Below are 13,136 nucleotides of genomic sequence, written 5' to 3' on the forward strand. Positions count from 1 at the left end.
AGGCTCCAAGGGTTAACTTCGTCAGTCAGCTAGAAAGTGGTGGAGGTGGGTTTTGAACCATTTCACTAGACCCAGAGCTAACATGCATGCACCACCTTGTTCTCTGTCTTTAGGTATGTGGCCCATTTTGCTGTAATACTTCACAGTTCCCCTTTGTTGTCCTTTCTCGGGGGCATTCATATGTTGTCTATGAATCCTGTGAATTCTTAGATACTTATAGTGGATGCATGTTGTTGAAATAGCAGAGCCAGCAAGGCTCTCAAACATCTACTTTTTTTTTAAAGGGTTGCTGGGCATTACCAATTCATTTTTTAAGGGAGAACATATCACTTTAAGGAATTATTATTTGTATTTTACTAATCACTGTATGTCATGTTTGTTGGGAAAAGAAGCTATGATGATAATTGCTACATTCTCCATAGCTCTTCTCAACAGCTGACAGGTTGTCTATCTACTTATTGATTTGTTTATGGTCTGCCTCTCCACTTTAGCCCCATCAAGGCAGGGATTTTTCTCTCTTCTTTTCACTGTGGTATCTCCAAGCCTCAAAGAGTACCTGGCACGTGGTAGTTACACAATAAATATTTGTTAAATGAGCAGAATGAGATGATTTCTAAGTTGTGACTGAGTGCTTATATTTACATCTGTTATTCATTTTCAGCTTGAATTTGAGCACAGTTTGAGTTCCTGTGAGATGGGGAAAAACATCTACTACAATTCCAGGCACGTTATTTATGATATTTAAAAGCCAATTATTAACTATCATTTTCTCCATCTTGTATGTGATAAGACTGAGTCTCAATGACTAAGTCACGGTCCCCTAGCCTGCATGGTCATTTGGACCTCAAAGACTTTCTTTTTCACACTGCCTTAGGATTGGTGCTTCAGCACTTCAGGAGAGGAGCACATGGTACAATGTTCTTCAGATCTCTGCAGTTCTTGCTTATAGCGCTGTCAGGATTCCTTCAGGCAGGTGGCTGTACCATGCAGTGGCTAAGAGCCAGGCTCTGCACTCTGACAGCACAGCCATCGATTCTGTGATATACAGTATATTTGCTGTGTGACCATGACATTATTGTCTCCATTTTATAGATAGGGAAACTGAGGCTAAAAATAATTAAACAGCTTTGTCCAAGATCATTTAGCTAGCAAAGTAATTGAGTCAAGATGCAAACTTTAATGCCCATGTTCTTACCACTATGTAACCCTGTCTCCTTAATTATGTTTATAGTTCTATACTTGATTTTACAGAACCAAATAAGCAGTTATCATTTATTGAATGAACTGTTACTTGATGTTTCATGCTTTGCGCCATTTTCACCTTTCTCACTTTATCCAATTAGGGAAAGAGTACATTTTATGTTCCTTTATCTTGCTTTTACCTAAAACTATAATGAAAAAGAATTAATAATAACAAATATAGGAAGGGGATATCATTCATAATGCTACCATATTTAAGCCCTATGTGATTAACACCAAAAATTGTGCCTTTAAAAAAGTAACACATTGGGGAAGCTGATTCACTGCTTCTTACATTATAAAATGGATGAGGGATTTTGATAAGTGATCAGCAAGGTGAGGGTTGTATAAGCTGCTGTCAGCTGCTCATATTCACATCTGGCATGGACTGGTCAAATGACATTACCCATGACAATACATTTTCCTGTGCCTCAGTTCCTCTGGGGATTAAACTGTGATTATCTAAAGGGCAAAGACCATATATTCTTCTTTTATACTCCCAGTCCCTATCACAGTAAAGGTTGAGCTAAATTCTGTTGGAGAGTGATACCTAGATTAGGGTGGCCATTGATAGCAAGATCTCAAAGATTATGCTGTAACCGTTCTTCCTCTATTCCCACAAATCAGGAAATAAGTACTATGATTTCTCCTTGGCACTCTCCTCTGTATCTTTATACAGATTCTGTAGGCTGATTATAGGGATTCCAAGCAATTAGTAATGAGTAATGTGCCAAACTTAGATGCAAACCAATCTCACTTGTTAATCAGATACTTCTGTCAAAAGAGGGACCCAGAAAAGGCAGAAATGGGGTGGAGGTGCAGAAGCATGCTGGAGCATTTCTGATGGACTTGTGACAGCTGATTGCAAGCATCTCTTCGCAACTTTGCTCGGTGACTTCGTGTTGGTTATCTTGAAATCAGCCATGGTAGAAATAGTCACACCATGGAAATTAGCAAATGCTACAAATAGCCCTTCTCTAACTGGTTGTTAGACATTTACCATCACACCACTGGAGAGGTGGTGCAATTTTAGAGGTGATTGTTTTGCTTTGGGTTGGAGTGGCTGATGCCCTTTAACAATAGCAGAATGCCACATCACACTCAATGATTTAGAGATGTTCCTCAAACCACCAGTCAGATACATTGAGGAAACAGACTCTGCAATGAGGTCATATTTAAATAGCAATGAAGACATGGGGATTTCTCCCCCAATTTGAAGGACTCCTATGATAGCAGAGACTAAATTTCTTTATGGGGAAACAAATGGAGCCAACACCTTAGTAATACACAATAGTAATACAAACAATTCAGGGGTGATGAATGTATATCTAGCCTTTTACATTTCTAAGACATCAGTTTTCTCTCCCTTGAAAAATGCATTCTTGAGATGATTAAATGCAAGAATACATGTCAAGTGTTCAGCACTGGGCTTAACACTCTGTAAATACTCATAAACTGTATATTATTAGTAGTAGTATATTATTGTTTATAATAAATGACTCTCTATAGGAAATTCTACTAGTCAGTGTGTCACTCTGGACCCCTAACCATTTCGATAAACCCCACACCAGACATCAGCATTTAGAACACTGGGCTTATAGCTTAGCCTAGCGGTTCTCAAAAGGGTCATCCCAGCACCGGCAGCATTAGCATTTCCTGGGAATTTGTTAGAAATGCGAATTCTCAGTCCTCACCCCAGACCTATTGGATCAAAAATTCTGAGGATGAGACCAATATTTACCCACCTTTTCAAGTGATTCTGAACCACTCTTAGGCTTTGTCTTACCATAAGGCAGTGGCAATGAGAATCCAGTAAAAATGTTTAAGTCATGCTAAAATATTCTCTCCAGTCTTTCTGAAATCTTGATTGGATAAGCAGCCTTTAATAGATCCGTGTGAAATGTTCTGTTGCATATCATTTAATTTTCTGGTCTATTATGTGTTAACAATCCTCCTAAGACTATCCTCAATTAACAGACTGTAATATATTTATCATTTGTTGAAAATCACTTCTAATACTTTACCTTAATGTATATTAAATAGATGACAATCCATAGAAATTCTCTTAAGAAATATCTGGAGAAACATTTACAGTTCTGGTACTTCTCTTGTTGATCAATTGATTTTGTAAACATGAGAAGAGAGTTCATCTTGTTACTATATTGATTGGATTAAAGCACTTCAAATACAAAGGTGAAAGTTTATTAACTTACAGAAATAGAGTCCCATTGCAGGTACACGATGAAACGGGGGTAAGAAAGGAGAAGGAAAACATTGAAAGGCATTTGACAGGGGAAGGTTGTATTCCCCAGACAACCCTGTCAAGCAGCTCTGTTGACAACAAAAAGAAGAAAACAAATAAATTGGAGGTTGTGTGAATGTCACAAGACCAGAATATAAATACACATGACATGGAGAGAGTAAATACCAATAATTCTCATTCTCACAAAATGTTTTAGGATGATACCTTCCAGCTATGACAAGATCAAAAGGAAAAAAAAATAATAAGCAGGTAAATCTCCGAGACACTGGTCCAGTGTCCACCTTTTATTCATAATACAAACCCTCAAAAGACACCACTGCAGGTATAATAGGCCAAATAACAAAGACAAAGACAATGTGTGACAAGACTCGGGACTCGCACATCCACAAAAATGGATTTAACATTCAGAGACCATTTCAGCCCTGTCTAACTTTCTAGCTCACAAGAGAGAATGCAGACTTCACTGCATGGACAAAAAAATATCTTCAGGCAGAATGTGGAATTTAGGACTTCAGTTTTCTCTTCATGCTAAACCAATTGTAGAAACACACATCCAAAAATAAGTTAAAGTGATGATTACTGTCTTTCTTTTTTCCATTAAAAATCACTTTAAGCTTTTCTTATCAACTTAATTATTTACATGCACATGGACTAAATCTTAACAAGCTCTTAAATGCTAGTTGCCCTGTTGCCTCTCAGCACTAGCCTTCCCAGTGCCACTCATGTGCCATTTGGCTTTGTGCTCTGTGACGCCGCCATCTGGGTGTCTGGTCCAACAAGCGCCTTCTTGAAAACCTTACATAACTGCCTTTTTCCTGTGCCATGGGCTTCACCTCACCATATCTAATGGGAGCTCTGGCCTGGACTCTAGGAATGTCGTTCCAGATAGGCCTGACGGGTCTCACTGCCCATTAACATGAGCTCCCCCTTCCTTGCTGGGAAGCCAGAATGCTGTGTCTTCCTGGCACGTCCACGTCCCGCCAGCTCAGGAAACAAAACCCTTAGTCTAGCATGAGAAATCTGGTTTTCTCTCCATGGCCAGAAAACCTTCAGTTTTCAGTATCGGTAAAGCCTCCCCTTCTAAAACATGCTTACACTGAACATCAATAAACTCTTTGATAAAGAAGTCTTGTTACAACATGCAAAGCTGTAGGCAAAAAAAAAAAAAAAAAAAATGAAAGTCCCCTCTCACCTTAGAACATATCAAGCCCTATCAGAAGGCCAAGAAATTAAAATGTGTTGAATACATTTAAGCTTTATAGCAAATACCCTGTACAAGAACCTAAATTGAAGCTTTCAAAAATCTAAAAGGACAAATCTAAAAGGATAATCCATTTCATGATTTTTAGATATGACATAGAACTACAATTATAAGAAATATACCCGAGATGCTTTCTGTTCAAAAAATTCAAAGATTCTTCATAACTGGGTGACTAACTAACATAACTGGGCCCTTTTCTGTTTTCAGACTCTCTCTGGATGGGCCACTGTTTCCTATGGTGTCAGTTGCTTCACATACGGTGATGACTAACAAATCCTTGTCTCCAACCCAGGCCTCGTTCCTGAGCTCTAAGCCCATATGGTTGTGCTTTGTGTCCACGTGGGATCATCATTCCCCACTCCCATTCTGCCCCTCCTTTTCTATCTTATCTCATTAAATGTCCACACCACCCACCTGGCAGCACCTTCCTGACCTCTCCCTCTCCTCAGCTCTTACATCTTTACCTTAATCAGTCTTTAGAGCCTATGGATTCAGCTTTTTTACTGTCACTCAAACACACCCACTCCCTATCCCTACCTCTACCTGAGCTCAGACACTCATCATTTCTCAGGTGAAGAATGGCCTCTAGGTGGTCTTCTCTTCCCAAGAATTGCCCCCATCCAATCCATTCTTCATAGCCAGAAGGACCATTCTGAAAGGCAAAGTCAGCCATGCCCTTCTGCTGCTGAAAATGTACTAGTTGAAATCAAAGTCCTTTGTGACCTACTTCCTGCCCATTGCTGCAAACACATCTTTTGCCTTTTATTTGTTTTCTCTGCACTGGACCTAGAGGAATCCTCAAATGTTTACTCTGCCTTTCTTCATGCCTTTGCACATACTATTACTCTCTCTGCACAGAATACCTTTCCTCACACTCTCCTTTTAGCCACTTTCTGCATATCCTCAAAACTCATCTTTCTCCAGGAAGTTTCCATCAGGGTAGTTATTCCTTCTGGGTATTCCTATAGCAGATGTAGTCCTAGTACTTTTATAATATTCCAACTCATTATCCTCTCTTTTCCCACTGGACTGGGAGATCCTTAGATGCTGGATAGTCCTTGGTGTAAGGGGCTGTTTTGCCATCTCTCGTTTCCCAGGATCATACAATAACACAGGGCCTGCTTATTGTATGTCCTCCATAAAATTCTGTGAATTGAATAAGTTGAATGCTCTAGAATGAGGTCATGTGTTCCTATGCAACTTCTTTCTGGAAGCCAGGGTAAATGAAGGCTACAAAGAAGTAGCTACTGCTGAAATCAGAAATTTTGTTCAAGTAGACGCACTGAATCAGATTTTTAAGGTGCTAGTTAGGCCTTATTACTGGAATGTGTCTCTTATGGAGACAAAGAGGAAAGTCTTGGCAATTGCCAACTTCAGCTGTAGTCTCTAGCAAAGAAGGCAGTTATGTGGGAGAGCCTGACCCTGTGCACCTACAGACAGAAACTCACAGGCATGTGCCTAGGGATATAAGCAGGATTACAAACCTCAATCTGATGTGTCACCAATAAACAAAAAGTAGGTCTTTCTTTGATTGTTTCAAGTTTTGTAAATTCTTAATGTGAGAATAAATAGTAAACCCCTACAGTTCTTGTCAAACTTATCCTTCAATTTAGTATTTTTTACAATGAACTTTACAAAAAAGCTTCATCCTGACTTGAAAATGCCACGTTAGGGGCTACATGAATAACTTCAGTATCTTTACTTTTGTATGTGCCAGGCTTCTGCTGAAAAGCTGCCTACCTGGGTCCTATCTGTTTTCTTTTCTCTCCAGATCTCTCCAGTCCATGCCATGCTCACATGTTTTAATGCTGTATCTCTCCACTGCAAATATTCTATCCTGCTATTAAACCAGGCAGCCATTTCCATTCAATAATGGAAAACCCTGGAAACAGTCTGTAGTAAGAGAAGGCTTGGCTTTTGACTTCATGGTCCAGTAGAAATCTGAACAACCCACAACTTGGCAATGGATGAGGGCATAGGCAGCTTATTGATTGTGTAACCGAAGGGAGAAGAGGATAGAAGTTTTACCTGAAAATGCCATGTTGGCTTTGCAAACAGTTTCTCCACCCTAACAGGGACTGCCTATGGCTTGAAGCTGGCCCTGGGGTGGGAACTATGAGTATGTGCAAACCAGTTGTTTAGTGACTTCCTGGGTGACTCTCAGCCACTCTTTCAACTTCTGTCTCTAGGATAATTGTGCTTATCAGGAAATGCAATTCTGTTGCTTATATTTTCTATTTTGAAAGTGTGGAACTTTATCAATGTTTTAAGCTTTCCAAAATTGAATGTGAATAGATATACTTTGATTAGAAACGCTGAATCCTAGTTCTAAAAAGTCTAGTTCATGAAAAACAAAATGCGGTTTAAATAACAGATTGAGTATATTTTCCCTCAGAGCTGCTGTTTCTCTGGCCAGCCTTCTTTCAGCAGGCACGTGCACCGTCTTTTTGTCACTGATGCACCAAAGCTTGGAGGTCACTTCCGGTTTCTCCCTCTCCAGGTCCTCCCATCAGTTATGCAATAGCCAGGATGTATAGATTCAGCTTTTACTATGCCTGTCCTCCCCATCTCTTTCTCTGAATTTGCATGCTACTATCTGAGCTCTGGTTCACCTGATATATTGATCTTGCTCAGATTAGCAAAATAATACCCGGATGTTCTCACTGCCGACCCACCCAACATCACTGCTAATTTTCCTGAAATGTGTCTCTCAAGTCATGTCATTCCCTGCTCAGAAATTTTCAAGGGAGTGCCACTACTTACTAAGTCCATCCCGTATCCCCAGATTTTCATCCTACCCTTTTTGCTCTATATGTTTTTTTGTTTTTTTGAGATGGAGTTTAGCTCTTGTTGCCCAGACTGGAGTGCAATGGCACAATCTCAGCTCACTGCAACCTCTGCCTCCCAGATTCAAGCGATTCTCCTGCCTCAGCCTCCCGGGTACCTGGGATTACAGGTGTGCACCACCACGCCTGGCTAATTTTTGTAGTTTCAGTAAAGACGGGTTTCACCATGTTGGCCAGGCCGGTCTCAAACTCCTGACCTCAGGTGATCCACCCGCCTCGGCCTCCCGAAGTGTTGGGATGACAGGCGTGAGGCACCACACCCAGCTTATACGTCGTTATTTTAAACTATGGGTGTGCATTTGCTGTTCTTTCAGCACATTCTTTGTGCAGCCCTTCCTCTGTGCTATTGCTTATGGTGCTGCTTTATCCTAAGCTACCTGATTTGAATCCTGGTTCCAAAGAAAAGGCTTTGTGCCTTTTCTTTCTTACTTACAATATGAGGATCATAATATCACCTACCTTATAGGATTTTGTAGCAATTATAGGAGGGAATACAATATAAAGCAATTACAGGAGGAATACAATATAAAGCCCTTAGAAGAGCTCCAGCATGTAGTAAATATTCAGCTAATGTTAGTAATCATGTTTCATTTCTTTCAAGGACCATTTCAAATCCGTGTCGTAATGGAAGCCTTTTATATCGCCCAACTCAATGTAATTTCTTCCTTTTTTTGTACTTCTTTGAATAATATTTAACATGAAATGTCCTGCCTTAGAATATGGTGTGCATTTATTTTGGCTTTCACCGGATTATAAACTGATGAACACTGAGTAAACTTTATTCATCGTCATATACTCTGAAGGATCTTGTATAGCACCTGGCATATCAAAAGAACTTAGTAAATGCTGGCTAAGTGAAAATCAATTGATTTTTACTAATTTTAAAGTGGTTTTCCACCAGTTGAAAGAAAAACACAGTACATATAGATAAGTAAATGAAATAGACAGCTTTATAACATGGATGTGACTGGAGGAAGACGCTGAGACTGATGTCATTTGAACGCACAGCGTACCCTGATAACATCCTTTCTTCTGTGTTCTCCCTTGCAGGTCTGCTTAGTGGCCTATCTTGGCTTGTTTATGCTTTGTGTCTCATATCAGGTTGACGAACGGACATGTATTCAATTTTCTATGAAAGTAAGTTGTGATTGTTCTTTCTCTTTTATCATCACATAGAAAGAAATCCAAGTACAAAATAAAGGAGTGCCTTCTTAAGGGGTTGCATATCTGATTAGTCTAGAAATTGCATTTTTAGGCAGGCCAAAAAATGTTTTAAGAGGGCATTGATCCAGACCTCAAAGGTAATGCTGATTTTTTTTTTTAAGTCTTAATTTCCATGAACTGGGTTGGCCTGGAGGATATGAAGTCTGTCCTTCAGTGCCCTTAAAAGGAATATTGAAAATTCATCAGTTCAACAAAACACTTGGCCAGAAAAAAGGTATCTCTTTCAGTGCCCACTTCCATATCTCGGGGGTTATTTGGGATATTTTAATAATGAAGCAGTCTAAGTGTATTTCCTCTTGTAGGTGGGATCACTGAGACAGAAAAAGTACATTGGGTGCATCCAAATGCTCTGTGCCAAAACTCTCAGGGCAAAATGGGGGACGGGCGATGGGATATGCGTGGTTTGGCAAGCATGTGTGTCTTTCATTTGTGTGTATCTTTTTTCTGTTAGGGACAGTGCATTTGGCTGGAACCAATTCAAGTACACAGCATTTTCACTGCACAACAGACTCAACTCCAAAGGGAAGCAAAGACACTCCCTTTCAGAGTATAAGGACATAGACATAGAACTTAGCAATCAGAGCTAGTAGAAAGCAAATTCCTTCATTTTCTCTCAACTACTGTAGCAAAGAATACAAAGCTTTCTTTAATCTTTTTTTTTTTAATTTGGTCCACTAACATTGTTTTTTCTTCTACAAGAAAACGTATAAAAACTGGATTTTTTGTTCACTACAATGAGAAAACATCAGACATAAAAGTAAGTGAATGACATTATTTGGAAGTTACTAAGGTGAAAAAAAATAAGGTGTGTTGGAAGATTCCAGTATAATTGAAGCTGTTGACATAAAAAAGCAAAGGGATGATATCTTTTAAAATCATGCTATAAAAAGTAATTAATAGAATACAAAAGTTTACATTATAATAACTAATTTTAAAAAGCTGGTTACACAAAATGTATGATATCCTACAGAAAAAATAAAAGCTCTTAATGAGCATAGAAAATACAATTATCTATGAGTGGTGGGATTATATTTGCATTTTGCAGTTTTTCTCTAATTTTGAAATGTTCTCCAATAGTTATAACTTTTCTAAGTAAAAAATTAATAGATACTACTTTTTTAAATGATGAAGTTAGAATTTTGGTGGATATGCCTTCATTTGGAAATTATACTTTTCTGTCTGAGGACTTTCCTTGAAAGAATGCCAGATAGAGTAGACATCAGTCTATGTTTACTATTTTTTTTTTTTTTTTTTTTGTAGAGGTTTGACTAAACAGCAAGGCTTGGTGATTTAAAAAAAAAAAGCCAGAAAGCTTAGTAAGAAATGGTCTGTTAAATTACAAGAACTTCATCCAGCAGCTGAAGAACACCCCAAACTAGGTTTTTATTAGTTTATGTGAAAGACCCTCATTTCCCCCCCAGATGATCCCAGAAAACAGCAGAGGCAAAAGCATCAGCTTAAGAGAGGCCCCGGTGCCATCTCAACATCTGCACCTTAGTTAAAATAGGGAGTAAGAGAAAAAAAAAAGAAAAAAAAAAGTCACTGCCAATGTCAGCCAGGTTGAGGATTCCCCACTAGGAAGATCTCATTAGCTACCTCTTTTTTCCACCCGTGACAGGCATTGGCAAATACTGAGGCACTTTTCTCTTCTCCTGAACGTGACCTTTCTTGATGCTTGCTGCTAGCTCTCTAAGGTTGCATGCTACATTATCTTCAGGTTGAAAGTGAGCTTCAGCCCATCTCCAGGTTTTCCAATGACACAACAGGGGACAGCTGACTTCCCTTATGCTTCTCACACTACTAGGGGGGCGGAGGCATATATATGCATCTTCATAGGGCGTTTCTCATCAGCATACCGCATTTTGGTGCCCCCATCTCGGGACCCTGGCCTAAGCTTTGTTAGAGGATTTATTTCCTCCTGTTGAATGCCCAGATAGCCAGGACAAGCAAACGGGCCATGATGACAGTCTCACTGTAGTCCGCACGTATGCACACACACGCACCCTCCCTTTCTCTTAGAGACAATAGCCACGGGCTCTTTTTTTTTTTTCTCAAGCTGGGACAGCCCTCTGGGGGTTCGGGGATTGGGGGTGGGGTCCCTTCGCAGGCCCTCGATGCCACCAGCGCGTTCCTTTTTCCTCCCTGGGCTTTGCCTCTCTGCCTCTGGGCTTGGCTGGGCATCGGCTGCAGGTCGCGCTTCCTGCCTTTCCTAGTGGCCTGACTTTCTCAGGGCTCCCCTGGAGGTTCGGAAACGTGTCGGGGGCATGTGCCTGCGGAAACATTCCGGGGCACGTTCCCTCCTGCCCACATCCAGGAGGCCCCTGGGCTGCTGCGGCAGCCTCCTCCCCCGAGCCGCGCGCTGCAGAGGGGCCCTTCCCGTTCAGGCCACCGGGGAAGGTAATTAAATTGGAGCAGAAACACCCTCCTCCCGAGGTCACCGAACGTGAAAGCTGCAGGCCGGGTACCAATTAAAGGCAGCGAGCGAACGGAGACGCGCCCGGGCGCTGCTGTTACATAAGCGCCCGGGGCCACCGCGCCTCCGCCCGCTGCGCAGCGCCGGGCTGATGGGCTGACACCAGCAAGACAGATGCCTCCCGCGCCGGGCTTTTATCAAGATATATTTGCTCGAATTCTCAAGGTCATCGTAAACACTCTTCCTTATAGTTTATTCGTGCCATGTAGGTAAAACAAGCCACTTGATTTTAAATTACAGATTCTAACCCAGAAGCTTGTTGCTGTCAGATGAGTTAAAAGCCAGAAAGGAAAAATGCCACAGCGCTGCAGATGCAGCCCGCAGGCTTTAGGGGGGATCGAGTATATTTGTCTTAAAATGGATAAGAAACTTGATTCCGTGGCTTCCTCTAGTTTACTTGGCCTGATGCTTTCCCGAGTGGGAGAAGCCGAGTCATTAATGTGTGAGATAGATATGCACGATGTAAATTTATTCATACTCAGAGAAGCTAAGGGGCATGGTTTTTCTTTATGTTCTCCTTGGGTTCTAGCATAAACGGTTTAATTAAAAGTGAGCAACCACTGTGTTTGTGTAAATGTTTACATCCTTCCTGCAAGCCAAGAATGCATTGTTACCCCCACGTGACAAAATAAGACAAAAGCAGTCAAATTAATATCCTCAGTCCTGAGAACTGGCAGCTCTTTCCATCCCTACTAATTTGCTTATTATTTCACAAATACTTAAATAGTGCTCCTGTATACCAGACGCTGTTCTAAGCTCTTTACAGACACCAGCTCTTTTGATCCTTGTAATTATCCTGTGAAGTAGGTGCTATTATGATCATCATGCCAAGTTTACAGATGAAGAAGTACAGGTGCACAGGGGTTGATGAATTTGCCCAAGGACCATGGCTAGTGAGGGGAGAACCTGACTCCCTGCTTCACACTGTTAATCATCAGCCAGTACTGCTGCACACTTGTTAAATGGTCTTGGGCGCATCTTTTAATCTCTGAGCCAAAAAGTCATCTTTTAAAATAGACAAAATTCCCATTTTCAGCAAATGGATTTTTGTGGCTATCATGAATGAGTAAAATCTTTTTCAACTATTTAAATTATTTGCAGATTGAGAATGAGGGATTTTTGTCATTGCTTCAAGATATTGCCCCAAAAAATGTTACAGAAAATTGCTATCTAAGGAGCTGGGTGCGGTGGCTCATGCCTGTAATCTCAGCACTTTGGGAGGCTGAGTCAGGAGGATCACTTGAGGTCAGGAGTTCAAGACCAGCCTGGGCAAAATGGTGAAACCCTGTCTCTACCAAAAAAATTACAAAAATTAGCTGGGCGTGGTAGCACACACCTGTAGTCCCAGTTACTCAGGAGGCTGAGGCATGAGAATCGCTTGAACCCAGGAGGCAGAAGTTGCAGTGAGCTAAGATCAAGCCACTGCACTCTGTCTCAAAAAAAAAAAAAAAAAAAAAAAAAAAAGAAAAGAAAAGAAATTGCTATTTAAGGATGTATGTATGTTAGAGGTAGGAAGGTTATCACAAGACCCCGCCCCCAACTTCCATCCATTGTTGGTGATAAAACAGGTAGAGAAAACTCCATTTGGGGCCATTCTACTAAGCAGATGACTACCAGGTGGGAAATGATCACTTTAACCTGGGCCTTCCCTGGTTAAAGTCATAGATATATCATTGTTCCCAGAGCAAACTGTTCCCAGTTCTCTGCTGGCTGTACTGGGAACACAGCTACAATGGGTACACACACACACACATACACAGAACATGGTCAAGACAGTTTAATTTGGCTCTTGGAACCAAGAGTTTGAAGTCAGTAACCAAGCCTGAATAT

At 40.8% G+C, this 13,136-nt stretch overlaps 1 protein-coding gene and 1 long non-coding RNA gene across 4 annotated transcripts in view; one reads left to right on the forward strand and one right to left on the reverse strand.

Annotated features, from left to right (window-relative positions):
* The window catches only part of SSPN (sarcospan), a 38,054-nt gene that overhangs the window by 18,865 nt on the left and 6,053 nt on the right, over positions 1-13,136 (forward strand). For 2 of the 3 annotated variants that reach the window (XM_002823043.6, XM_009247562.4), the window contains exon 2: positions 8,660-8,746. In XM_002823043.6, the coding sequence (XP_002823089.2) occupies positions 8,660-8,746 (87 nt within the window). Of the gene's footprint in view, positions 1-7,012; positions 8,264-8,659; positions 8,747-13,136 lie in introns of those variants that run through there. The other variant, XM_054527005.2, reaches the window with a different exon arrangement.
* The window catches only part of LOC129049089 (uncharacterized), a 60,837-nt gene that overhangs the window by 3,434 nt on the left and 44,267 nt on the right, over positions 1-13,136 (reverse strand). The window contains exon 2 of the long non-coding RNA XR_008511871.2: positions 3,453-3,570. This is a non-coding gene — a long non-coding RNA (uncharacterized LOC129049089). The remainder of the gene's footprint in view (positions 1-3,452; positions 3,571-13,136) is intronic.

Source organism: Pongo abelii, chromosome 10 (genome assembly GCF_028885655.2).
Source record: "Pongo abelii isolate AG06213 chromosome 10, NHGRI_mPonAbe1-v2.0_pri, whole genome shotgun sequence".
NCBI lineage: Eukaryota > Metazoa > Chordata > Mammalia > Primates > Hominidae > Pongo > Pongo abelii.